General features: G+C 41.2%; 2 protein-coding genes across 3 annotated transcripts in view; both read left to right on the top strand.

Moving 5' to 3' along the window:
* The window catches only part of zfhx2 (zinc finger homeobox 2), a 44,150-nt gene extending 19,411 nt beyond the window's left edge, over positions 1-24,739 (top strand). Inside the window, exons 2-5 of the mRNA XM_060899974.1 lie at positions 8,479-8,637; positions 8,924-8,984; positions 9,125-13,179; positions 20,724-24,739. Of these exons, the coding sequence (XP_060755957.1) occupies positions 8,479-8,637; positions 8,924-8,984; positions 9,125-13,179; positions 20,724-21,086 (4,638 nt within the window). The 3' untranslated portion in view covers positions 21,087-24,739. The remainder of the gene's footprint in view (positions 1-8,478; positions 8,638-8,923; positions 8,985-9,124; positions 13,180-20,723) is intronic.
* A 1,252-nt stretch (positions 24,740-25,991) lies between these two features.
* pabpn1 (poly(A) binding protein, nuclear 1) overlaps positions 25,992-27,818 on the top strand; it is a 30,543-nt gene continuing 28,716 nt past the window's right edge. Inside the window, exons 1-2 of one of the 2 annotated variants that reach the window (XM_060899972.1) lie at positions 25,992-26,152; positions 26,288-26,480. In XM_060899972.1, coding sequence (XP_060755955.1) covers positions 26,346-26,480 — 135 coding nt within the window. In that variant the 5' untranslated portion in view covers positions 25,992-26,152; positions 26,288-26,345. Of the gene's footprint in view, positions 26,481-27,818 lie in introns of both variants that reach the window. The other variant, XM_060899973.1, reaches the window with a different exon arrangement.

Here is a 27,818-nt window from a genome sequence, read left to right as displayed (position 1 = left end):
GGTCATGACTTTTTTTTTTTTTTGTACAATTGAACTGAAGTGTGCAACGTGATCGTGCATTTTGAAGACTTGCATCCTTTTTTAATGAATTTTTAATCTTGCTTCTGTCATTGCTGCACAGCTACTAAAATGGACTTTAGGCTTTTTGCTTTCTGGAACGTAAATAGGCTATTTGTATGATTTATTTTAACCAAGGCTAGGTTAAAATATAAGTTTAGTGCAAGTGCTGACTAATTAAAATGCAATAAACTAATACTTAACAGTGTTCAAAAACCGCATGTCCGATCGTCCGAGACGACTACAGTATGTGCAAGGACAAGTAAAACTTTAATGGTGATCGGACGACAAAAGTGAGTGCTGGCAACCTAAGCAACACAGGCAACTGCTCCATGATGCAGGTCTGAACTGTCAGTCCGGCAGGATCATGTTTCTAGGCCTTTCATGATAAATTTTGTTGGACGATATGTTGTCTCAGAAATTATTGCAATAAACAATATTACTACTACATGGTGGTGTAGTGGTTGGCACAGTCCCCTCACAGCAAGAAGGTTCCGGGTTCAAACCCAGTGGCCGGCGAGGGCCTTTCTGTGTGGAGTTTGCATGTTCTCCCCGTGTCTGCGCGGGTTTCCCCCACAGTCCAAAGACATGCAGTTAGGTTAACGTGGGGCGACCTTGGGGTGAAGTGCTCTTGAGCAAGGTACCTAACCTCTGACTGCTCCCCGGGTGCTCTGGTGTGGCTGCCCACTGTTCTGGGTGTGGGTGTGTGTGTGTTCACTGCTTCAGATGGGTTGAATGCAGAGGATGAATTTCACTGCGCTTGAAGTGTGCATGTGACACAGGTTTCTTCTTCTGTGTGATCTTTAGTTTAGAATGCTAGTTTAAGCTGATGTGTGATTGATCTAACGGTAAAACAGGACGAGGGTTCTAGAACTTTTTTGACACATTTGAAAGGTTACAATTTTACTTGGCAACAGAATGTATCTGAATTTTGATTGGTTGTTATATTATTGCCTTTTTGTTGTCTTCTTGATCCCAGAGCAGAGGGGGGGAGGGAGTGACAGGGTTCTACAGAGAAGTTTTTAGCCTACTGCTTTTTTTTTTTTTTTAAAGATATTTTGGTTTTTTTTTCACCTTTATTTGGATAGGACAGTGTAGAGACAGGAAATGAGCAGGAGAGAGACGGGGAGGGATCGGGAAATGACCTCGGGGAGGGATCGGGAAATGACCTCAGGTCGGAATCGAACCCGGGTCCCCGGATTTATGGTATGGCGCCTTATCCACCTGAGCCACAACCACACGGCACCGGCGTTTTGGGTGCCCCAAAACGAGAACGGGTTCCAGAGTGGAAAAATCTGGCAACGGCGCCGTTGTGAAGTCGTCTGGATGAGAAGAACGGATTTGTTTACGATAACGTCACAACCACATGACTAGAACAAGCACCACTCTTGCTGTTTTGTATGAACCACTGCATTGCATTCACTTTTGTATACAGCTTTTCTTTTAAATAAACAAGTAACTGAACCATTTCTTGAATTTCTTTTTTTTTTTTATTGGATGAGACTGCTTTTCAAAATGTTCACACACAATATAAAAAGTTATATAAATTATATAAAAATGCTTTTCAAAATATTCACACAATAAGAAAATTAAGTTATATAAAACTATGCACGCTAATAAAACTAATTTGTACACACAGAAGGCACGATTTCCTCAAGTAGTCGCAGCCATCTTGTTGTTGTGTGCTTGTTCCTGTGAGTGCTTCACGCCGGGTAGAAGAAGGGGTTTATGTGCATGCGTCCTACTTCTATTGTTCTGGTGTCGCTGATGGGACCGTCTTACAGCGCACGTAGAGGTGTGGCATGTGTATTGCATCGTTTTCAGCAAGCGTTGCGTTGCCATATGTACCTGATGTTTTACTGATCCGTTGCCCATGTGGACGCGATATATATATATTTTTTTTAATAAAATCTCGTTGCCGTGTGGCTGTAGTCTTAGAAAACAGTCATATTCGTATGTTGTCGTTTTTACACACTGAATGCAAACTGTTGTTAACTGATTCATTTTACAAGCTAACGTTACATTCCTCAAGGACAGTTTGCTAGCTTGTTAGCTAGCAGCCAGTCACTGCACTGCAACTGCACTTGCTAATTGACATGAGAGCCAAACATGCTTGCTGTTTTCCTGACCACGCCCCCAGAGCGGATATTCATGAGCGAATTTTGCGTGACTTCGCCCAGTGGAAACCTACAGTAACTATTTGTGCACCACGCACAGAGTGTGATCCCCCCCCAAAATCAGAAATATTGGTAGGGACACGTCCATACCCAATTCTACGCCTATGGTCTGTACAACAGAGCAACGTGGTGTCTTTTTCCCATTCAGTGGATACCCTGGCTGGATAACTGTTGCATGCTGGGAGGCCTCGCCTCTGACGGAGAGCTGCGTGAGACGACAGAAAACGGCGCAGTGTTTTTATTCAGTCAGTGGGTCAAGCTAATACTCTGGCGACTTCCCTATGTAAATGTACAGCACGCAAATGCCAAGATCGCGGTAAAAAAAAAAATTACCGAGTTCATTTTCATTTACTGTACGATAAGTCGGTATATTGAATATCGCGACAGGCCTACATATTTCTTCTATTATTATTATTATTATTATTATTATTATGCAAAGTGAATCACGCATCGTGACATCTGACTCCTCTTCAAAACAGAGTTCACTTGTGTCTATCGAAAATCTTGTTTTCCTGGACTGGTTGCCATATAAAATTAATCCTACCAAGCGCCAGAGACGTTGACTGTATGCTCACGGTGTGCTAAGAGAGCAGGGAACCAGTCTAAAGTAGCTCGTCTTGTTTCACAGGAAATGTGTAAAGTTTTATATATTGTGTTGAATATAAAAGTACAAAAATATTTTGAGGAAATCATTCAAATTTCCTTGTTTTTGGTTATAATTCGTCAAAGTACGCATGTGTTCGAGTGTACTGGAAAAGCTCGGCTCAGAGGGGTCCACGTAATGATGTAATTATACTAGTTGGCTAAGGATGACGAAGGTCAAGAACATCATGCGCCAGCAGCGCGGTTGAAGTGGGCAGGTGTCAAACTTGGAGCTTTTAGATCATGATTGGAGTTAATAATAAATATCACTGAATGTCCCTTACCTCTAACCTGTGTGTGTGTGTGTATTTTGTAATGAGATCATTTTCTAAATATTTACCAACATACCGCCATTGTGGCACGGGAGCCTGTGATTGGTGGAGAGCTGACAAAGGGTGTCTCCTATTGGTTGTAAATCGTCACAGAAAAATTGTAAACGCATACGGGACCTGCTGATTGGCTGTTCACATACTGAAGCCAAGCGGAGATGTCTGGCGTCTTACCGTTGTCCGAAGAAAACTACAGCTAAAAAAACTCTACTACTGGATTACTTGAACAATCTGTCAGAAAGAAGCGCAAGATAGATATACACTGAAATTAGAGTTTATTAGCTGTTCTGATCCGTACGAAATGACTGGAGTGACAGTGCAGCTTTGTGGCCTAGCGTTAATTACATGTACCCCTTTTCCACCAAATCAGTTCCAGTGCTGGTTCGGAGCCGGTGCTGGTTCACAACTCGTTCAACTTGCGAGCCAGCTGAGAACCAGCTTGCTTTTCCATCGCTCGCGGTGCTAAGAGAAGACACGTCAGTTACGTCGTTGTATACGTCAGTTACGTCAGTTATGTCACTACGTTTGCATAAACCTTGGCGCGAATATCGAAGCAAAAACAATGCGGAAGAAGCAGCAGTGGCAACAACAACAATAATAATGGATGACTTTGCGTTTGTACAGCTGCTGCTTCTCGTCGCTTAAAAATGGCAATCTTTCACGATCTTATTGTTGTTGGTCTTAACAACTCCGCCCCCCCGCTGACGTAAGCGGTTCTTTCCTCTGGCCCAGCAGAGAGTTGGTGCTAGCCTGGAACCGGTTTTTCTGGCCCCAGAGCCAGTTCTTTGTCAGTGGAAACAGAAAACCCGGTTCCAAACTAAGCACTGGCCCCGAACCAGCCCTGGAACTGCTTTGGTGGAAAAGGGGCAATGTTGGAATATGCCTCCTTTTTTCCGAAAAGTCCTGACACGGAAGAACAGTTAAAAAAACAAACAAACAAACAAACAAAAAAAAACTACAAAGGCAAGAAAACTTTCTTTGTGAAAAGACTTTTGCCCGACATCAGCTTTTGGGAATAGAATGTTGCAAAAACCAAAGCATTTACTCTCAAAGGACTCCTAGCTGAACTGTGGGCTAGATGGTACTCTGGCCCTGCCATGTCTCATCAACCCCACGGACATGTCGTTACAGAGCTATTTACACTCCATCAGTTATACAGTGATGCTTATTGTTAAAACAATATCTGAGGCCATCCTTAAAAAAAATCCGTTTCCTGTCCACCGGGTGAGCAAAAAAATTTTCGGGAGGGAGGGATTATTATTATTATTATATTTTTTTAATGGATGGATAAGAAATTGCAATGCTGTTTGCTTTTTCTTTCAGTACTTTTTTATTACAAAAGCAGACACATTTAATAAAATGACAGTTTAATCAACTGAAACTTGTACAAAAACTAAGTTAGCATTTTAAATGCTGACTGCAACATTTGCAAAACTTTTACAAAAGTACTTAAAATGTCCGACACACGGACTTTTTGTAATTCTAAATCGACCGTTAGGTCTAGTTCGGATGAAGTTACACTATTAAAATGATCACTGAATGATTGTTTTTCTGAATCTTTACTATTTTGTTGTTCGCTAGAATACCATTTTGCGATTTCACACTTAAGCAAATGTTTGAAAACTCCGGATCTCATTCCTTCATGGTGGCTGCCATTTATTTGTGCCGCATGGCGCATGCGCAGAGCTGATTCAGTTCAGTGTGCGCGCGCACTCGGCAGAGGCAGTAGTGTATCGGAGGGAACAGAAGCAGAGATGACGCTTATTTTGTCTCCGGTAAACCAGTCTTCTCTCGTTCAGTTACGTGCTGGCATCAAAAGACACCGTTGGTTGTAAATGAAACCAAACTGAGTGGTTGGAGTGTATTTTCATACACAAATGGAGAAATGTTGGCTGAGTGTTTAATTGTGTAGCCCCACTGCAGACCGTTGTCGTTGTTAATTCATAGCATGCTCAGCTGCGTGAATGTGTCATGCACCGAAAATAAGAGATTTACAAGCCAGGAACGCCTCATGATGCAATACGCAAGAAAAGAAAGAAGATTTACTGCCATTTTACTTTGTATTTGAGTAAAGTGAATAAATAAATGGTCTGTGGAAAATACATTTAACCCTGGGAACTGCGTGCACAGGAGTTTTTGTGTTTACCCCCCCGGCTACTTATTTGTCATGGCTGGCTAGTATGAGCCTTAAGGTCAATTTATGCTGACAACCCAGTCCTCGCAGATAGCGTCGCAGATAGCGTCTGCGTAGCCCCCCCCACCTTCGCAGACACTCTGCGCGCATCTCCCAAAAATTGTGACCACCGCAGAAGCCTCGCAGACAGCGTCGCAGACAAGAGGGCTCCGATTGGTCCACTCTACATCCGCTGTACATGCACTTCCGCTTCCCTACTTTCCCGGTTTGTTTTGTTTTCACGACCGCCATTTTTAAAAACACGAGCGAAGATGGAGCAGCACGAAGAGCGGTTGATCGAAGAAGTGAGGAAGTACGTACATCTATACGACTCCAGTTCTAGTCACTATAAGTAACCGGAGGATAAACACTCCACTAACCACACCCACCAACTACTCCTAGCGATTTCGCGACTTCACGCCCCCTTGCGTTGTGGCGGTGAATAACATCGCGCACGCCTATTACTCCCCGCTCAACGATAAATTACAACTGTCTGCGAAAAGCTATCTGCGAAAGCCTTGTCGCAAGAGCATGCAGAGGCCTTTAGTGGAAAGCCCTGGGAATGCGTAAATGTCAAGTTCGATTTTAGATTTATGAACCCGAAAAAAAGTCAAAACTGACGTTAAAAAAAAAAATTCAACCGCACAAACGGCACTCACCCGGCCAGTGGACTGGAAACAGAACATTTTTTAATAGTGGCCTGAAGTGTTATTTGTAAAATAATAAAATATCTTGCTCTCGACTTTCAAACAATGTTGTAAGATTTTATTTTAATTTTATCTAATAGTGGATGGTAGGGGTGGGCGATATGTATCGTCTGCGATGTCATCGTGAATGTTGTTTTGACGATGTGTAATTTTGCATTATCGAGTTTTTTTAATTAAGCCGCCAAAAATCAATACAGAGCGGAGCAGACCCGGCACCAGACACGGACTGACGGACGGGCCTTGAATTGCTTTGGGGGGGGGCACACATTTTATACGCCAAGCCAGGGCAACACAACTGTTTCTAGCAACCCAGGAGAGCAGCACAGACGTGACGAGTTAAATATTCTAAGAAACCTATAAAGCAACCAAAACAACTTTCCAAAATGTATCAAACATTGCTCAGCATATTAAGTGGTGGGTTTTTTTTTTTTTGCTCCGCTGGCCTCACAACGCACAAAGCTGATTTCGGGTATCTACCGGAAGATGTCGTAATATGATCCCGTCCAGCAATAAAATGTGATTGGCTGAGACAGCTGCTCATTTACCCAGATACCATCTGAAGAAAAAATGCGATTGGTCGGTTGGTTCATTCCATGACATTAACCCATTGGTTCCCAAGAAATATTAGTCCACGTTTATAGCAATGATCCAGAAATTATTACTAGTGTTTCTGTACTCACGGATAATAATGAATGAACCGATCAGCCGATTTCGAATAGTTTCAATACATTTTAAATTGAGCACATTTTTCTTTATTATTGTTATACTGAAAAACTTTGACTTGTAGTTTACGTTTTTTTTTTTTTTGAGGGGGAAAAAAAAAAAACAAAGAAGAAGCTGTGATGGGCTCCTATCAGGCCAAGTGCTGTCACTCGCCGGCCACTTTCAGGCATCTTTTTCGGATTAGTGAGACCAGACCCTCTGAAAATGAATGGGAAGATATCAATACTGGACTCTGTGAAAACTAACGGTCGCGAAGAGCATATGATTGAAATCGCCATAAAAAGTTGAGTATACTTGAGTGTTAGGTTGGTTCTCATGACTCAGAAAAAGCTTTAAAATCCACTTTTCTCTTGGATTATTTTGACACTGCGCAGGCGCAGTACTTCTATAACGACAGGAGAGGGACAGCGGAGCATGAAGCTGCAAGATGATTGGAAAGCTGTTGGTTCAGTTCGACATATGATTGGTTGTTGGCAGCGGAACAGGCAGGATATTTGCAGACCCGTACTGCCGTCAGAGACGGTTGATTAGAATGTTTGCTGCCGTTACGAACTGTCAATTGAATTATTCATTTTTATTCATTTAAAGTTGTTTAAGAAAATAAATATGGCTTTTCCTTAAATACTTGTCACTGCAATGATTCTTTTAGTCATTGTAATTATTTGTAATCTTTAAGCAACTTTTTTTTTTTTTTAAATATCGTCAAAATATCGTTAAAATCCTAAAAAATATCGAGATGATTTTTTGCCCATATCGCCCACCCCTAGTGGATGGTACAGTAATTACAAATGCTAACAGAATCGGCACATTCCAGTTACTATAGGCATATAGTAACTATAATCACCCTTGTAATAATTTCAATAAACGGTTACTGTTCAGTTCCCTCTTCATTTTATTCTCGATTCAAAAGGCACAACTGAGTCACACAGGTTGATGTGTGTAACGGACAGTAACGGTTTTATCCGGAGTAGTTTTTTCCTTCCTTAGTCAATTTATTTCCATTTCACATGTGTGCAGCTGTTGTAAAGTTCAGTGTGTTTTTGTGTAGAACACTCGAATTGTAGCTTCATTTCTACACTCTGGTTCCACGGTGACATTTGCACAGGACTGTGTTCCTCTGATCACAGAAAGCTCCAGCATTATACTCGTTCAAAACTCTCCTCAGATTAATATACCCTACATTATTAATTCCTCTGGTACTAGAACTTCTTTCTTTCTGAATATATTGATATATATTGATGTTATGGTTTTATGGATTTATCATAATTATGCTGCTTCACCTATTAAAAATTGACCATATTTTGTCCTCTCCAAAATGAAATAAAGCTCTGGGCAAGTGGAATTATTTTTTGGGTGAGTATGTTTTGGGTGCTGCTTGCCGATTGGGCAAGTAAGAATTTGCACATCAGTGCCCCTGTAAATTGCAATTTATGTTGTCTTTTTATTAAAGATTGTGTGATGGCATTGAGAATAATGTGACACAAAATGCACTTTGTTGCACCTTTAGTTGGGCTTTTAAAGAGGACAAAAAAAGTTTTCAGGAGAATGTAGAAGTTAATTATATAACTAAATGAAGGAAATTTTTGTACTCTACAGAGGCCAGTCTGGTTTTAGGTGCCATTAGTACCATGCCATATGTATAATAGTTAATGGTGTCCCTTTTATTTCAGGAGGAGCTGGGAGAGACCATGGGTGGGGACAGCGATTGGGGGTCAGTATGGCTGTGTCCTTTGTGTCAACAAGGTCAATTAGACCGTGATGGTCTTGCTTTGCACCTAGCCGAAAAACACAGCGTGCTTCCTGCTTGCCTTGATAAGCTATTGGACATTGTGAGTAATTATTTTTGTTAATGTCAATGTGATCTCATGGAAAGTTGTAAGGGTGATTTTTTTTTTTTGGTTGCCTTTTATTCTAGTGAACTCATAAAAGCTATGACCTTTAACCTTTCCCTAACTAAATATTCATTATATTCATAATTTACATACCAGGTTAAGGTTGTGTGAATTATGTGAGAGGGTATAAATATTAAACGGTACCATTTATTCCAACCCATAAGAATCCAAGACAATTTACTGTAGCTTTTTAAACTGTGCCTTTAACTTTTACTGTGTTAAGGCTACTCCCAAGCACTGTTCCAATGATGAAGATGGAGAATCAGGCACACAAAATGATATCAGTAAGTTTAGGCTTGTCTTCCATTACAGGCATTTACTACTAGTTAGATATTATTAGCATTCATACCAAAAGAAATTGACTTTTTTTTTTTTTTTTTATAAAACAAAGATCAATGTTCCGTTTTATTTATCTTTTTTCAAGATGGCACATCACAGCAGCAGTTTTCAGAAAACTTGTCTTTAATGGAGTCCCAGAATGAAGCTACATCTAGTGTAACTGACCAAGATGGTTCATCCCTGGAAAAAGAGGGGTGTGATGAATTGGGAGGTGTGGGAAATGAGAACAACTGGAGTAACATGGAATCAAATCAGGATAATGTTACCGAGCCTGAAAGATCAGAAGCCTCTGTCGATGGTGATGATGATAAATCCAATGATAAAAGCAATGCTGCTGCTGCTAACAGTGATGCAAACCACCCTTTCAAGTGTCATGCGTGTTTGGAATTCTTTCCCACTAGATCGGCATTAAGCGTACATTATAATTCAGCCACCCATATCCAAAGGATGAGAACAGGAGCAGGGAATGACAGTGATTCCTCAACCCCTATTCTTGCTCGCCCTTATGTTTCGAACAAACCTTACCAGTGTGCAGTGTGTCGTGTCTCTTATAATCATGCCATCACCCTGGAAAGTCATTTAAAGTCTGTATTGCATCAGAGTCGTAGCAGGAATGCTGGAAATGCTGCAACTAATTCCACAACAAATGCAGGAAATGGAAATGTAGCAGCAACTGTGGCCACCACTACTGTGGCTAATACCACACAGTTAGCTTATGTTACGGCCAGTAATTGTGTCACACAAGCAAGCCTGACTGCATCCCAAGCGATGACCAAAGATGAAGAACAGATTAAGCCTCAGCCTGCACCCTCATTGCTTTCCTCCCCAGTGGCCTCAGCTCAGGCAGTGTCAGCTTTTCTTACACTTTTAACCTCTAGTCCAAACTCTGTTCCACACTCCATCCTCCCTTCACTCTTTGCTGCTGGAACAGGTGCTGCACCAGGCACAGCAACTCCACAGCTAATAACCCAGCCTCAGATGCTTATGCCCCTTATCTTGAATGGACTCCAACCACAGAGTCCAACCTCAGAATCCACCAAACAACTTTTGCAGCAAACGGTGCCAGTCCTTGGTCTCAGTGCAGCACAGCAGGCTCTCTTGGCCCAAGGACTTAGTGGTTTGCAAAGTCAGTGGGCTGCTTTTCGACTCTCCAGTTCAGCACAGACACCTTCAGAAGAGAATGACAATGCTGATAAGGGAGCAGGCATAAAAGTAAAAAATGAGGAACCACAGCAGGAGTCTTGTGATCAACAAGTGCCACAGACATCTGAGGAAGCCTGGACCACAGATGATTGTTCTGTGAAAAGTGGTGTTAAGTTAGGGATGAAACAAGACTGCGACAGTTTAAAACATGAAGATAAAGGTGTTGAGGATAGTGTGGTATGCACAGATAAGAAACAAGAGAAGGATGATGAGGATATGGAAGGCAGAGCTGAAGAGGGGTGTCTGGAAGAAAATGCAAAAAGAAATTCTGATGCAAATAAAGACTTGGCAGATCAGGATCTTCAGTGTAGTTGCCCATCATCTGAATCCTGCCAGTCTCTTACACGCAATGATCAAAATACTGTTAACAATTCAGAGGTAAAATCTAGTCCTGCAAAATGCAACCCCTCAAACACTAACCTTGCCTTAATGTCCTCACCGCATAAGAGTGCCAAGGCTCATGCAATCTTGCCCTCAGGACCCCCAATACTAACTGAGTTTCAGTCTCAGGTTCTGTGGGCCTTTATAGAGTCACGAAGTGAGGCTGATTCAGTAATTCCGCCAAGAGAGGACTGCGAAGCCCTTGGCAGGGAGGTAGGACTAACTGAGGATGAGGTACGAAGATGGCTGGTCGATGCTCGCTGTGCCAAAGAGAGACATAGTGCAGAAATGGAGCATGATGAAATGGAAGAAAGCATTGAAGATGATGAAGGTGCTCTAATGATAGATGAAAGCGAATATGGACAGAGTCCATCAGCTTCCAGCAGTCATGCAATGGATCTCTCTAACAATTCTGAAATGCGCAAAGAAAAGGGATATAGTCAAAACCAAGGGGACTTGTGCTTAACCTCTGACTCAGAAAATGAAGAATTCTACACTTCTGTTATTGTGACAGATGAGGAGAGCCAAAGTAGTTCATTGAAAGAGGAGCCAGGTAGCCCAGTTAAACAACCTTCACAGCTAGAAATATCAGGAGAAAGGTCCAGCGGTGGAGGAAAGGTTCTCCGCTCTACTACAGTCTTTCTTTCAGATGCAGAGGATGAAGACGAAGATCAGGGTGCAAAAAATAAAAAGAGAAAGCGGGAGATAGATAAGGAGGAATCGGAATGCAAAAAGGAGAGGCATGATGCTGATCTTGATGTTCAGTTAGAAGCACAAGCTGATCCTCCTACTCCTCTTTCAGTTACAGTTGATCATCAAGGTCTTCCATCTGGAATCTTGCATCCTTTGCCTCTTTCTCTTTCTTTGGCCCCGTTTTCTACTCAGTTATTCAGTCCCTATGTCCTCTCCGTTCCATCATCTGTTGTTGGAGTTGGTGTTTCTGAAGCAGACCGAGCCAAAGTAGCAACCTTCACAAGTTCCCCAACTATTACTCGCACTCAGACTCCATTTTCTGACCCACTTCACGGAGCAGCCATTGGTTCTCTTGCGCAGTCCACCCAATTCATATCCAATGGCAGTGAATGTGAGTCTGCCTTAGATCTCAGTATTGGGAAACATCAAAGTTCAACAACTTCTGCCTCTGTATCGGCAAACAGCAAGGTATCTATACAAAAGACTGCTTTGCTTGATGGGCTGGGCTTAAGGCCTACAACTGTTGGTGTCCCTTCAGATGGGAGCCTTATTGTTGTTCAGGTAAAGCCTGATACTGCCATTACAATCCCAAACTCTAACACTACAATTGGTAACCACAATAGCTTGGCTAAAACAAGCACAGTGTTCATGAGGGCTGCAGAGAAAGTAAATGCTTCTTTAAAAGAGAGTGAACAAGAAAAGGCCAGAGACCAAAAAAGAACTAATGCAAGAAGGTTTAGGGACATGAGAAGGTCCAGGACCATCATTCAGGCTGACCAGTTGGATGTGCTCTATGGATGTTATTTCAAAGACCCAAACCCAGGAAAGCATGAATTTGAACAAATATCAGAGTGGGTGCACCTGCCAAAGAAGGTTGTACAGATTTGGTTTCAAAACATGAGGGCTAGGGAGCGTAAAGGGGAAGTTCGCTTCATCAGTGATGGCACATTGGCAGCTGTAGGTAAACCACTTATAAAATTTACTTGGCCACTAACTAAGCCCATTTTTTCAAGTACCCCCAAATCCAGTTCAAACCCAACAACTCCTGGGTGGGTCCCAACAAAGCCACAACCTGGCAATGATGCTCAAAAGACAGAAAAGCTTACGGAGGTTAAAGAACCACAGAAAATCCCTATCCAAGGTCTGAGCAGGCTAAAGGAAGTGACCTCAGCTTCCACTGCCAGCAGTACAGCAGCAGTCAAGATAAAAGGTGAAGCAGTGAATGCATTTACAATGGTTAAAATTGCCCCTAAAGCTGTGGCCCCATTAGTTACAGTTCCAATAATGACCAGTAGCTCTGCCATTCCCCAAAACCCTCAAAAGACCAAGCTAGAGGGACGGAGTGAAACGGACAGGACTGAGGAGAAGGATGGACAAGACCAAGAAAAACACATCCCTGGGACAACCAACCGCATGGTTCAAAAACTATCCACTACACCAATTAACAAATCTCTGACTGTGGCAACTCAGAAACACAATGGCATTAATTATTGGTCTCAGAAAGGTCAAATTAAGATCAACACTTTGTCCAGGGAACAGCTGGGCTTGAGCACCCCACGCCCTATCATCACTTCAACTTCAGGCATAACGCCGTCCATGACAGTTACTTCACCACCATCCAGTCAAAACCAAAAAGAAGCTAATTACATTCAGCAGCACTCCACCCCAAGAAGACCACGAACACACTTGAACTGTCTGCAGCTGTCCATTCTCCAGTCTTGCTATGAGACCTGTGCCCATCCTAATGCATTAGAGTGTGAAGCAGTGGGGACAGAGCTTGGTCTTCCACTTAAAGTGGTGCAGATCTGGTTCCAGAACACACGTGCCAAGGAGAAGCGTTGGAGGCTACAACAAGAGAAGCTGGTAAGATCATCTTTACGCTTTTAAATAAGCACATTTACTAATGATTACAGATAAGGCTTGTCGACTCAAGCTCAACACTATAGACCCGTGTGTGCACCAGAGTCAGCTTTCAGGATGTTCTCCATCCAGTGTAGCCGTTTTTGTTTAATTTTCTACATTTTGACTATATCCGTCCACTTGATTCTTCATACACTTCATGAAGGTGATTATTGTCCACATTCATATTTACAGGGAGAGGAAATAAATATTCGCCCCCCCCCCCCCCCCCCCCCCCCAAAAAAAAAAAAGGAAAGAAAATTAGTATCCACCTTATTAGAAACATCTGTACACATTCATGTAGTTATCTAGTCAGCCAATCATGTGGCAGCAGCACAGTGTGGGTTGGGCACTTAGGTTAATGTTCACATCAAACATCAGATTAAAGAAAGTGTGATTTCTGGGACTTTGGTTGTGGCATTGATTTTGGTACCAGACAGGCTGGTTTGGTTATTTCAGAAACTTCTGATCTCCTGGGATTTTCACACACGTCTCTACAGTTTTCACAGAATGGTATGGAAAAACAACAAAATGTTGAGGGAGTGACAGTTCTGTGGGTGGAAATGCCTTGTTAAGAAGTCAGAGGAATAATTGGTTTGAGTTGCCAGGAAGGATATGGTAACTCAAATAATCACTCTTTACAACTGTGGTGAGCAGAAAAGCATCTCAGAACACACAAAACATCAAACTTTGAGGTGGATGGGCTACAACAGCAGAAGACCACACTCAGTGAGTTCCATTCATGTCAGCCAAGAACCAGAATATGAGGCTCATGGGCACAGGGCTCAAGGATGTGTACAAGGCCAAGCTTTGGCTAAGCTGGGGGGGAAAAATACGTTTAAAAAATATACACCGATCAGCCATAACAGCGAATTTTTGATTGATTATCTCATTACAATGGCACCTGTCAAGGGGTGGGATATATTAGGCAGCAAGAGAACAGTCAGTTCTTGAAGTTGATGTGTTGGAAGCAGGAAAAATGGGCAAGCGTAAGGATCTGAGCGACTTTGACAAGGGCCAAATTGTGATGGCGAGATGACTGGGTCTGAGCATCTCCAAAATGGCACATCTTGTGGGGTGTTCTCAGTATGCAGTGGTTAGTACCGAACAAAAGTGGTCCAAGGAAGGACAACCAGTGAACTGGCAACAGAGTCACGGGTGTCGAAGTCTCATTGATTTCGCATGGGGCACGAAGGCTAGCCCATATGGTCCAATCCCATAGAAATGCTACTGTAGCACAAACTGCTGAAAAAGTAAATGCCGACACCTTTGTTTTCGCCAGCGTTAATTTTTTCAGCAGTTTCAGCTACAGTAGCTCTTCTGTGGGATTGTACCATATGAGCTAGCCTTTGTTTGGACCATATGAGCTAGCCTTCATAAGAGCTACAATATTCAAGCATTATTTTTTTGGTAATTGGGCAATTTTATTTCATAAGGAAAATACTGACTCCCTCTTTGGCCTGTGTCTCCTGGGAGGTTTTCTCTGCAGATCTCTTAAGCCCCGCAATGTGACATTTTTGTTTGCTGCAATGTTAGTGCAGGCTGCCTAGGGGCAGCCATGGCCTAAAGGTTAGGGAAGCAGTCTTGAGTGCTTCTTGTGCACTGGTTTGATTCCCTGAACTGGCAGAAAAATTCATGGCTGAAGTGCTCTTGAGCAAGGCAGCTAACCCACGACTGCTCCCCAGGCCTTGGGTATGTGTGCGCTCATTGTATGTCGCTCTGGATAAGAGCGTCTGTTAAATGTCTGTAATTTTAATGCTTGATCTGCAGTGGCGTGGGTGGGGTTTTTTATCCATCCATCCATAAGTCAGTCGCTAGTTAGCACTATGCTCAACTTGGTGCTAGTTAGCACTCAAAGTTGCCACACTGAATCGCGAGTCTACTTGCTTCACTCGGATACTTTTAACAAGTCGGCAGTCTCGATTTAACGCAATTTCATCTGAATTGCGGAATGTCACAAATAGCTCTGTTATTGCGTCGTTTGTATCTGCTACTTTTATTTACCTGTAACCATGGCTGCTAGGTTGAACAAATTCCCCTTCCACTACATAAAATTGCCTGCATTTCGTGGGTCCTGAATTTCCAACTGTGGTATACAAGATCAACTCATAATTATGAGTTTGTTTGAATGTTTGTGGTTTCCACTTCTTCGGTTTCAGAAATGTTTCCTCAGGGTTGGAATGCTTTATATAGTTTATTGCTGCCATTGCTTTAGAATTGTATGAAATGTGATGTCGTAATTACACAACTCTGCAGAGGGTTTTTAAATTGAAATAACGGATGTGGTGAGGGGGAGAGAGAAAGGTGGATAGAAGTAGCGAAGGTTAAGTTATAGGTTTTCCCATTTAAATGAACATTACAATGTATTCTCTCTTGATGTTAATGGCCAACTAAATTGATTAATATTAAAGGAGACATTTACCCCTTTTCCATAAATTGACTGTTCCATGAGGTCTTAATGAAACGTCTGTGGCATGTTTTGGTCAAAATACCACAAGCGCCACAGCACCAGGTTTAGAATGGCCAGTTTGAGCACCTGCTTCTTTAAATGATAATGAATAGCTGCTCACCCAAAACTACCTCTTCCGTGGGGTGTGCCAACGTGAATATGGCTTTGTGTTACCATGGAAACTAGAAGCCTGCAAGCACAGTTCAACAGGCGAGATGTGCCTCCGGATCCAAATTAAATTAGTGATTGCATTGCTGCAGCTATACAGCTCGGTTTGCTCCGAGGTCAGGTCTTCTCATTCTCGCAGCAATCCACACACACTGCAAAGCGTGCCTGTTTGCCAAATTACAGGTGGACATAAAGCACACTTTCTCCTAGCACAGCATGCTAACGTCACTAAACCCATACATCGTTCTCTCATTTTACTCTCATGTTATTTGAGTGTTTTTCAGCATTCATCTTAGGCATTCAACTAACAAACTAATGACATTAACGATATTATGGATCCTGCAGCAAGTAATGCCAAAAACTTTCTAGAAAATTAGCATATCTATTATCTCAGCTGTTAGTCTTGGTTTGAGCTAAACGACCAAAGAAACTCGTAGCATAATTATTTTATATACTTGCATTTTCCTCCTCTGTAGTTTTGTCACGGACAGCTGGTATTGAGTCCTCTTTTAGGAACAGTTTTGTTGCCAGTCCTGCCTTGTACTGGCCCAGGTTGGTAAAGCAGTGAAACAAAAAGTGGTTCGCATGTGATCAGGTTTTGCAGGTTGTTCATGGGACATCAAAAATAAACTTGATCCACTCAGCTCTTTTGCTGTCTGAGGCTGGGGGTTGACGTACTGTGTGTGATATATATATATATATATATATATATATATATATATATATATATATATATATATAATGAGAGAGAGTGAGTATGTGTGTGTGCCCTGCCCTGTGCAGTTGGCAACTGAGCAGTTCCTGTATGTAACTCCCTTTGACCTAATGCTATCAGGTCAGTTTGCAAGGAAAAAAGTGCCTTTGCAAAGGCCGTTCTCCCAAACCGTGGTGAAGATGGTGTAGTGGTTAGCACTGTTGCCTCAGTTCAAGAAGGTTTTGGGTTCGAGCCTAGCGGCGCACGGGGGCCTTTCTATTTTGCATGTTCTCCCCGTGTCTTCGTGGGTTTTCTCTGGGTGCTCTGGTTTCCCCCACAGTTCAAAGACATGTGGTTAGGTAAACATGGGGCAGCCATGTCCTGAGGTTGGGCCGAAGTGCCCTTGAGCAAGGGCACCTAAGCCCCAGCTGCTCCCCAGGCACTGTAGCATAGCTGCCCACTGCTCTGTGTGTGCGCGCGCTCAATGCTCACTTGTATGTGTATGTTCACTGCTTCAGATGGATTAAATGCAGAGGTTAAATTTCACTGTGGGCTTAAGTCTGTGCTTGGGTGTATGTGTGACAAATAAAAGTTTTTTTGGCTTGGCTGCTTCTTCAGGATACTCCGATAGGGGGCGATTTTATATAATTCTAATGGCACAGGAAGGGGAGCCAGAAACAAACTTGACTGAACGGTTTACTGAATCACGTATTTTCTGATGTAGGCAGAAAAAGAAACTGTCTGGGTTGTCTTATTTAAGAGTTTCTGGGTTGATGGGCACTCCAGTTTCCTAAGTGTATGTGCAGAAAAAGTTTGTCCGCTATTATAAAATGGTTATTCCACGAAATTGAGTCATACGTGAGCTGATGGCTGACGAGGCGTGTAGTGCCGAGTTGGCTATAAGCCATGTACGATGAGATTGAGTGGATTAACGGTTTTATTATATCCACATTCACTGGATTTTGAGAAATGGACTTTTTTTTTTTTTTTTTTGCAAATTTGATAAAAACTTTTGTACAAATTGTCCGACAATCATTTCTGATTAGGCAGATTTCTTAGCCTATTGATGGCTGCACGAATTGACTTTAGGGTTTTTGGGGGGTTTTTTTGGTAGAAAATGCTGTCTTGCTGTTGTGCCAAGGTATAGAATAGCTTTAAATATTTAATTCCTCCTTGGACATTTGAGTTATGTAATTTTCAAACTTCTTTTGAACTAGTCTAAAAAACAAAATCAACAAGTTTTAATGCTTAAAGATGAAGAATGTAAACAAACCGGCAAAATGACTAACGATTTTTGAAGAATGCTATTATTCTTGAAAAATAAAAGATGTGTTCTTGGGGATTTTGAGTAGAGTTCTTATTTCATCCACGGTTGGTTCAGCAAAAGGCACCGCCATTTTCTTTTTCTCTACTCACGGTATATGAGCTGATAGCCTAGCAGTAGAGTAGCCAATCAGAACGCTTCTTTATCTGAACATGACGAGCTAAATTATTTCAATGAGTTTCATTTTTGTATCGTCTGACAAAAAAGTATAGTTCCAAAAGACGTCGGTTTTGCCTGAAGGCTTCTAGAAACCCATCTCTCTGCCTTTTTTTTTTTTTAAAAGCAGTGGACTTTTGTGTGTACAAAAGGGATGACTTTGGTGTACATTATTGCTTATTGTTGCTCCTGCTGCTTTCAGGTCATCCTCCAACTCTTTTTGAGTGACTGCTGGCTTACTGCACTTATTAGTCTGAGAGGTTGTTGTGAAATGTGTGGTACACCTGTCCAGGGATGATTAGTTGTAATTATATGAACGGTCTTCTTGCATCTTATTAAATCAGTTGCACTGACTGAGCGGGATCCTCGGGGTCTTTGCTTGGGCTTTGTAGACTTTTTTTTTTTTTTTTTTTCTATTTGTGGATTTAATAATGTTCCTGAGAACATTAGGAAGTACCTTCACCATGATTGCTTAATGTGTTAGAAATTTTCCAAACAAACAGCAACGTCATTATACTGTAAACGATGTGATTTGTAAAAATGTTTTTACCACATTTATAACTAGAACCTGTTTTTTTTGGGGGGGGGGTTCATTGCTCTTATAAAGTTACAGGTTACACAATGGTGTAAATTTGAGGCGGTTATATGCACTGGAAGTATATTAAACAAAAACACATGTCTCTGAATGCTCATTTCTTCTCCCTGTAGATCTTATTACAGAACTGGTCTGAATTTGTATAGTTTTTAACTTGTGTTAGGGAAGTGCACAAGTATTCAAATAGCTAGTTAACGGTTTGCAGCACTAGACTGGCAGTATTCTGAAGCCGAGTCTCGCACTGCCATGGTGGGCACAATACAACAACTTTAAAGTTTAAAACACCAATCGGATAACTTGTTTCAGATATAGTTTATTTTGCACCAGACATAACACAGTGGGAATTGTCTTCACAGCTCAGTGGCATAATTCATTTTTCACCAGACATGTTTGTGTTCTCACTGGTTCAGCAAATCATGCAAATATGTCCTCGCTGTCCACTTAATTAAGGATTCCTGCACATTTATTCAGTCAGTAAATTGTCTGGCAGCAATGCAATTCTTAAAATCATGTAGATGCAGGTCAAGTGCTTCAGTTCATATCAAACATAAGAACAGGGGGAAATGTGATCTTGGTAACCTTGACCTTGGTTTGAGTATTTTCCTGCTGAATTGTTGATCTCTTGAGATTTTCCCACGCAACAATCTTTCAAGTTTATACACACACACACACACACACACACACACACACACACAAAAAAAAAAAAAAAAAAATCCTTGTTTGTGAGCAGCGGTTCTGCAGGTGAAAACGCCTTGTTGAGAGAGGTCTGAGGAGAATGGCCAAACTGGCTTAAACTGCCTGGTTCTAGAGGGTAATTGAAATAGCCACTCTACAACTGTGGTGAGCAGAAAAGCATTTCAGAATGCACAACACATTAAACCTTGAGGTTGACCACATTAGTCTCTGCTCCCATCAGCCAAGAACAGTACTCTGGAGCTACGGTGAGAATCGGCTCACCAAAACTGGACTGGTAAAGATTGAAAAAAGACTAGGTAGTGGGTTTTTTTTTTTTTTTTTTTCAGATCTTCATTTGTGAAGTTTAAGTGAACTTGTCCCACTGTAGTCATATTTCTGTCCTTGGCTGAAAGACGTGGACCCCAATGTGGTCAACTGTTCTAGCCCATAGAACGGATGCTTTCTGGATTTCCCCACAAACCTTTCTTTGTCCTGTCTACATTCACAGGGTATGAGCAATCGTGCGCTCGGATTGGCTGCTCTACTACTAGGCTATCAGCTCATATACCATGAGTAGAGAAAAACAAAATGGCGGAGTGCATCAAGTCATATCACTTTTTATCAATTATTTTAAATCAAACAGGAAGAGCTAAAAGACAAGGCCCCCACCCAAAATTTCTCCTGTTCCACACTCCAGCCCAGTCGGTGGCGGTAATGCACCTTTAAGTTGGTATGCCAACTGCCAAAAAAAAAAAAACTATAAAGAAGAAAATGGTGGACCCTGTTACTGAAATAACCGAGGACAAAATAAAAGCTCTACTCGAAAACAGAACCCCCCAAAATAAAAAAAATTAAAAACATTTCAACAAAATATGGAATGAATGTGTATTTTATGGTAAGAATGGTTTTGGGTGTCCCCGTCCCCCCCCTTCAAGAATTATAGCATTTTTCACAAATTGCTATGGTCACGTTGCTGGTTTTACTTTCTAAGCGGAAGTTATTTTGTCGGACATTTTGTACGAAGTTTTTATTTATTGAATTTACAAAAAATAAAAATGCTCTTTTTCTCAAAATCCAGTGAAATGTGGATAGAATAAGTTATTCCACTCAGTTATTCATGGAATAACTGTTAAATGTATGATTGAGAGCTGTGAGTGAGTAAGAATCTGAGGTGGTCAGCAAATTCTGAAATACTTTAACTAGCCCATCTGGCACCAAGCAATGATATCACATTTTCAAGTATTAAGTAAAGCTTTTGCTTGTATCTGCATGATTTTATACAGTGTGCTGATGTTGGTTATAAAATGAACACTGACAGATTTAATATGGACTTTTGCTTTTCCCTTGTGATCAGTTTCTTAATTCAGTGAAATTTTCAGTTCTTCAACCTGTGACTGAATTTTACCTTGAATTTGGAATGACCCCCCCTTTATTTCCTCTCATACAGTCTCCTAATTCCAGCGACCCTTCCAAGAAGTTGGATGTCAGCTCGGGCACTTATCTACAGTACAATGCGCTCCGAGCAAACCGTCCGATTCTGCCCAAACCAGTACAGCTGACAGTTCTGGAAAGTTCTCCGTCTCCTGCCGCAGGTCAGCCAGCAGCACGTGAAACACTAAGAGGGAAATGCGAAGTGTGTAACGTAGAATTCGAGTCCAGAGCCGCTGCCCGAGATCACGTTTTCTCTCCTCGGCATCTTGCAACACTGAGAACCACTAACTTTGGTCAGTCTGTGACGCAAATTAACAACGGATCAGCTGGCATTATGAGCCAGGCTTCTTCGAGATCACCAGCTAGCAGCACTAGCTAAGAAATGAATTTAAGCTGCTTCATTAAGTGGACCCACTCTGCTCTTATGCTTCTAATCGGCAAAGAAAAAGGTGCTCGTTTTTAAAGCTAATGCTCTTTTAGTTCTGCACCATTAAAGTGGGCCTAAAGGACTCTCCACTTTTGGATGTCAGCGAGATTTGATCCGAAACAGAACTTTATTTCAGTGACTCGTTGCCACATCATTTCACTAATAATAATCAAATGAATTGGTTATACTGGACATGCAATTGCTTATGTTGTAACGGTCTCGTTTTATGTCTTTCACTGCTTTTGTCTTCATTTTAAACATCTGTTTCTTTTGTGCTTGTTGTTTATCCTTTCTTGGCAAATCAAAAACACTCTGGCTGTTTGGGAAAATCTAGCAATGGACCGCCTGAAACTCATCAAAAGTCATTCAGTGATAATGTACACGGTACTGCTTTTGCTTGAGCTTGAATGGTGTTCTGCATTTGAGTTTTAATTCAGAGTTCTTATATTTTGATCAAATTCTATTCAACTTTTTTTTTTTTTTTTTAGCGATGTCATTGGGAGGTTTTTTTTTTTTTTGTTTAAGTGAATGAAATAAAATCATGGGGGTATCAAAAACGTACAAGTAGATGGGAAGTAAATAAGACGGTAGGCAAGTACCGATACGAAAATGTCATGCCAATTGCTTTTTATCACATTTTACAATATCACAGTATAAAATCCGAAACCTGCTTTTGGACATTTTTAGGCTATTATGGAATTCTAGTAAGCAGAATTATGGGATACGGTGGTGCTTGAAAGTTTGTGAACTCTTTAGAATTTTCTATATTTCTGCATAAATGACCTAAAACAATGTCGGATTTTCACACAAGTCCTAAAAGTAGATAAAGAGAACCAGTTAAACAAATAAGACAAAAATATTGTACTTGGTCATTTATTTATTGAGGAAAATAATCCAATATTACACATGTGAGTGGCAAAAGTATGTGAACCTTTTGCTTTCAGTATCTGGTGTGACCCCCTTGTGCAGCAATAACTGCAACTAAACGTTTCTGGTAACTGTTGATCAGTCCTGCACACCGGCTTGGAGGAATTTTAGCCCATTCCTCCGTACAGAACAGCTTCAACTCTGGGATGTTGGTGGGTTTCCTCACATGAACTGCTCGCTTCAGGTCCTTCCACAACATTTCGATTGGATTAAGGTCAGGACTTTGACTTGGCCATTCCAAAACATTAACTTTATTCTTTAACCATTCTTTGGTAGAACGACTTGTGTACTTAGGGTCGTTGTCTTGCTGCATGACCCACCTTCTCTTGAGATTCAGTTCATGGACAGATGTCCTGACGTTTTCCTTTAGAATTCGCTGATATATTTCAGAATTCATTGTTCCATCAATGATGGCAAGCCGTCCTGGCCCAGATGCAGCAAAACAGGCCCAAACCATGATACTACCACCACCATGTTTCACAGATGGGATAAGGTTCTTATGCTGGAATGCAGTGTCTTCCTTTCTCCAAACATAACGCTTCTAATTTAAACCAAAAAGTTCTATTTTGGTCTCATCCGTCCACAAAACATTTTTCCAATAGCCTTCTGGCTTGTCCACGTGCTCTTTAGCAACCTGCAGACGAGCAGCAATGTTCTTTTTGGAGAGCAGTGGCTTTCTCCTTGCAACCCTGCCATGCACACCATTGTTGTTCAGTGTTCTCCTGATGGTGGACTCATGAACATTAACATTAGCCAATGCGAGAGAGGCCTTCAGTTGCTTAGAAGTTACCCTGGGGTCCTTGGTGACCTCACAGACTATTACACGCCTTGCTCTTGGAGTGATGATTGTTCGTCGACCACTCCTGGGGAGGGTAATGATGGTCTTGAATTTCCTCCATTTGTACACAATCTGTCTGACTGGATTGGTGAGTCCAAACTCTTTAGAGATGATTTTGTAACCTTTTCCAGCCTGATGAGCAACACTTTTTTTTTTTTTTCCTCTCTGAGGTCCTCAGAAATCTCCTTTGTTCATGCTATGATACACTTCCACAAACATGTTGTGAAGCTCAGATTTTGATAGATCCCTGTTCTTTAAATAAAACAGGGTGCCCACTCGCACCTGATTTCAATCAATGGGATGACAAACACCTGACTTTAATTTCACCTTCAAATTAACTACTAATCCTAGAGGTTCGCATACTTTTGCCACTCACAGATATGTAATATTGGATCATTTTTCTCATTTGTTTAACCGGGTTCTCTTTTATCTACTCTTATGACTTGTGTAAAAATCTGAAGTTTTGGGTCATATTTATGCAGAAATATAGAAAATTCTCAAGGGTTCACAAACTTTCATGCACCACTGTACATGCAATGCCGATTAAGGGCCCATAGAAGACAGCTGTCGTCGTTTTCGGTATGGCACGTTTTTTCTTGGTGCTGGCCGAGTAGGTTGCCTCCTTTCAAATGAAAGGCAGTGGTGAGGTGATTGTATTAATTGTCCACAATAATTTTGCGATATATTGTAAAATCAATTATCGGCACATACAAATAAAGTATATTGGTTTTTAGAAACCGAGGGAGTTGGCGAGTGCTCCGTATCCGGATGCTCTAGGAGGCTGTTAATGAAATGACAGTTCCTCCATTTGCCATCATGACAATCATACCACTTTTTTTCAAACTATGGGCTGAATCTTAAAAAAAAAAAAATTGTCAAATGGTTGTCATGCAGCACTTTCTTCCTTTAAAGGTCTGAAATATTTTAAGGTTTCCATACTGCTTGGAATAAATGTTTGTATTATAGCGATTTACTGTACGTCAGATTTTACTGAAGTGTTACCAGCTTTTGCTGTATTTTATTAACACATGGACAAGAAAGGATCAGACCTAGCCGCTGTGCAAAAAGCCAAAGTTAATTCTATATGCTAGCGCGATTTTAAATGATTTTGATATAAATTTGTGAAACAGCAAAATATGAATTGTATTTCTCCACTTTATTATTTTCTCCCCTGTTCAGTTTGTCATAACCCTAATGTGTTACAAATAATAACTGCTTGCACCAGGTTTTTATGGGAGAGAAGTCATTTTATACCCTTTTCCTTATTGTGTTTTATGTGGGTGCGAATGGAGTACTTGTGCTGGGTAGGAACTTTTTTTCTAATGCGTCTCCAGCTGACCACGAGGTACTTTCTGTGGTTTTTGACAAGTATATCGATTTGTTGATGCGACTCGGTGCGACAAAATATGCGAGTTTGAAGGAAACGAAATACTAAAGAGAACTGTCATTATTTTTTTTTAAGTTGTATATTGTTATTCTTATTATTAATGTTACTATTAATAGTTTAACAAGATGCAAAACTAAAAGGTAACTTTTTAAAATGAACTCTATTATGAAAATTGTATTCCAAAGTTAATCATTTCTTGCTTTCTGTCAAAAAAACACAAAAAAAAAAACAAACAAAAAAACCCAACCAAAAAGCGTTTTGAGTGTTTTGTTATGGATTTCCCACATCTTGACACTTTTGAGCAAGTCCAGGGAAGGACTTTGGTATATTAAGCTGAAAGTGTGTGCATTTCAGCCAAAATGAAGTGGAGCACTTGGATGTGTGGTAATTCAGAGACGTGTGGCTTTTTTTTTTTTTTAAATGCACCTCCGTTAATTTTTAAAATTTTTTAAACACTCTGTGTTGAGCTGTTGCTCGTGTTGACTGAGCATGAACTGAACGCAGTAGGAAGCAATGGGATCACAGTGTTGTACTGTTCCAAGTTGAGAGGTGGTGCACAGACCTGATTTTTGACTGACACTTTTTTTTTGTTTGTTTCCATTAACACAACACATCACTTGTTATAACAACTACTTGCTATTGTTTCATTATCACAGTTTGATTATTAATTCATTACGGTTTTAATAGCATCTTTATCTTCATTGAGATGGTCTTGGTATACTGAAAACTGATGGTGAAAGTGTTTATGAAATATTAGAATATTGTTTAAGCTTGTTTTTTTTCCCCTATACTTGTACCTTCATTTTTGTGTTGGATCTCCTTTTGTTTTCTTATACAGAAAAATAAACTGAACTTCACTTAGTGGTGTTTTTATTTGTTGACACAATTAACCATCAAAAAACTGTTTCTTTTTAATACCAAGCTATCATAGGTGTTTTTTTTTTTTTTTATGCCATGGCTTGACTGTCATACTGAGCAAGCATGGTTTGTCATTTGCATGCCTGTTTTTAGAGCGGTCTTTCTTTTTCTCCTTCAAATCGAAACCACATTTATCATTCCAAGTCTCTAAAGTACCTGCTCTAGTGTGGGGTTTGGTGGTGTTTTTTTTTTTTTATTATATTAAATTAAATGTTGACCAACGTGCAAGCTTTACTGCAACTAACTACACACTTCTCTGGATTTTGCAATGAGTAGTTAACATTTTAAAAATAAAATTGCCCTATTAACAAAATCTGTGCCATTAGATGTCTATATTTGGGCAAGAAAGTTTCTGTTTAACAAACGACACGGGTTGATGTTTTCAATCAATGAAAGACTGATGTTTCATCCGGCTCTTCTGTGTGCATGAATTGTAGCTGGCACTTGACTACCTGGAGCTGCGAGCTAATATTATCAACCCAAACTTCTGTCTTCATATATATATATATATATATATATAATATGATTTTTTTTTTTTTTTTAAATCAGAATAATATTAACTTTAAAAGTGGGCTGCCTGTGATTGATTACAGATATTCACTTCCGCCATCATTGTGCTGTGACTGACGTTATTTCGTCCAATCACAAATAAGATTGTAAAGCCAAGTTAGCCACAGAAGAGAAACGTTCAGACGCACAGCCAATAAGAACGCCTGATATATAATGGAGGCGGAGCTAAACTATTGTAATTGTCCTATAAACTGTTGAGTTTGCGCCTGCAGTGATCTAACGCCCCGCCCATGGCTTCCATTTCTGTTCTGGATCACACGGCGCAAAGCGAATAATACACATTTGGGTTTTTTCCTGAATAATATTGTTGTGCCTGATAATTATAGCGAACACGAGTCCTTCCTGGTCACGTCACGAAAGATAGTTTAGCGAGTCGCAGTGAGTTGGCTTTCGTGAGTAGAAAAGGATTTGAGTGTTTTGTAAAGGAGACGGGCCTGTTTATTCCTCTTTTTAACTTTAGCGGCGTATTTTCCGCTGTTTTCCTCTCACTTTCTGCCCCTCGCGCTCTCCCAGCGGCGTGAGAAGAAGCACGAGGCGAGGCGCGCGCGTGGAGCGGCGGGAATCGGGCCTGATGGCGGAGTTCGGTAACGGACTGGCGGAGGAATCTCTGCTTGACTCAGACCCCGGGCATCCAGAGCTGGAGGATCCGGGTGTTGGTGATGAAGAACCGGGTTTAGATGAGGGAGAGGCCGCTATTGAAGACCCGGTGAGTTAAGGACGTTATTACAGTGTTATTAGCGTTACCTCAACGGCAACGAGTCTCGGATTTCGGAATTACATCCAGATCACATGTCTGGCTAGCTGGTTCGCCTTGTTTACGGGTTTTAAGTTTGTAAAATTTCTCATTAGATATAAGGGGAGCGATTTTTTTTTCTTTTCTTTTTTTCAAATCCGTTGGCGCGGTCCGCCATTGTGGCTCGCGCGGTGTTCCCTCTGTTAGCTTTAGCGCATGGCGTCGGCGGCCATGTTGGCGCAACATCTTTCTTTTTTTTTCTTTTTTTTTGTGGTTGGTGGGGGGAGAAAAGCCTTCGTCGCAAAAAAATGCGAGAGGGGGTTAACGTTGGAGGGTAGGACAGGCCGCCATTAACGCCGCTGCTGTCTGCAGAGAGGCGAAAAGCTCACGGTAAAACACGCCTCTTTTTATTATTAGCGAGAATAAAAATGACTTTCTTTGCTAGCTGGAATGCTAACACAGCAGCAGCTTTGTTGCTTTGGCTCTGTCGCGGTTTGTTTGCTAGCGCGGTGGGCTAACGTTATACAGCCGGAATGCCGATGAAACTGTTTTCGCGCTGATTTAAGTCGAATATAAGGACAATAAAACAACTGGCTGTGGATGTGTGCTCCATTCTTATGAAAGGCGATGAGCTGCTCGATGGATTTGGTTGTAAGATGAGATTTTCGGCAACGTTAATGCTAGTCTTGGGCTGTGCTAATTTATTGCGCGTTTTGTCAAAGGCTGGTCCTTTTTCCCCCTTTCTCTCTCTCTCTCCACGGTTTTTTTTTAACCGCGTCGTTATCAATTAATCTGATCGGTGGGCATTGTGCTAAATGACCATTTGAAATGCATATAAGCACATTATGCTATTGGTGGCTTTTTCTTTCATTTATGTCTTAAGCGTTTGGGTTTTTTGGGTTTTTTTTTGTGTAATAGGCTCGATCGATTCACATACACACTGATATGCTGATATGTTCACGCTTCCATACACACACACACACACACACACACACATATGGATGTGGTTCAGAGCAGATCATGATTTTTTTTTTAATCCTTTATTTTGATCAAACATGGATGGGTTTGTGATGCAAAATGGTGTGCAATTGTGTTAGGACGGGCCATGGTGCGATCTGCCCTGCAATGCAGCACTGCCACAAGAGCATCACACTTACAAGCGTGTGTGTGTGTAAGAATGGCATCACGCCTTTCCCGGTCTATTAGTGTGTCACACACATGTAAGCTATGCCGCAAACCGCCTACTACCAATACAAATCAGTGTGTAAAAATGGCTGTTTAAACACCTCAAGGCGAAAACGGTTCCTGTAT

The sequence above is a fragment of the Neoarius graeffei genome, chromosome 19, assembly GCF_027579695.1.
Source record: "Neoarius graeffei isolate fNeoGra1 chromosome 19, fNeoGra1.pri, whole genome shotgun sequence".
NCBI classification, from domain to species: Eukaryota; Metazoa; Chordata; class Actinopteri; order Siluriformes; family Ariidae; genus Neoarius; species Neoarius graeffei.
Note: the sequence above shows the minus strand (reverse complement) of the source record. Positions and strands in the feature narration are given on the sequence as shown.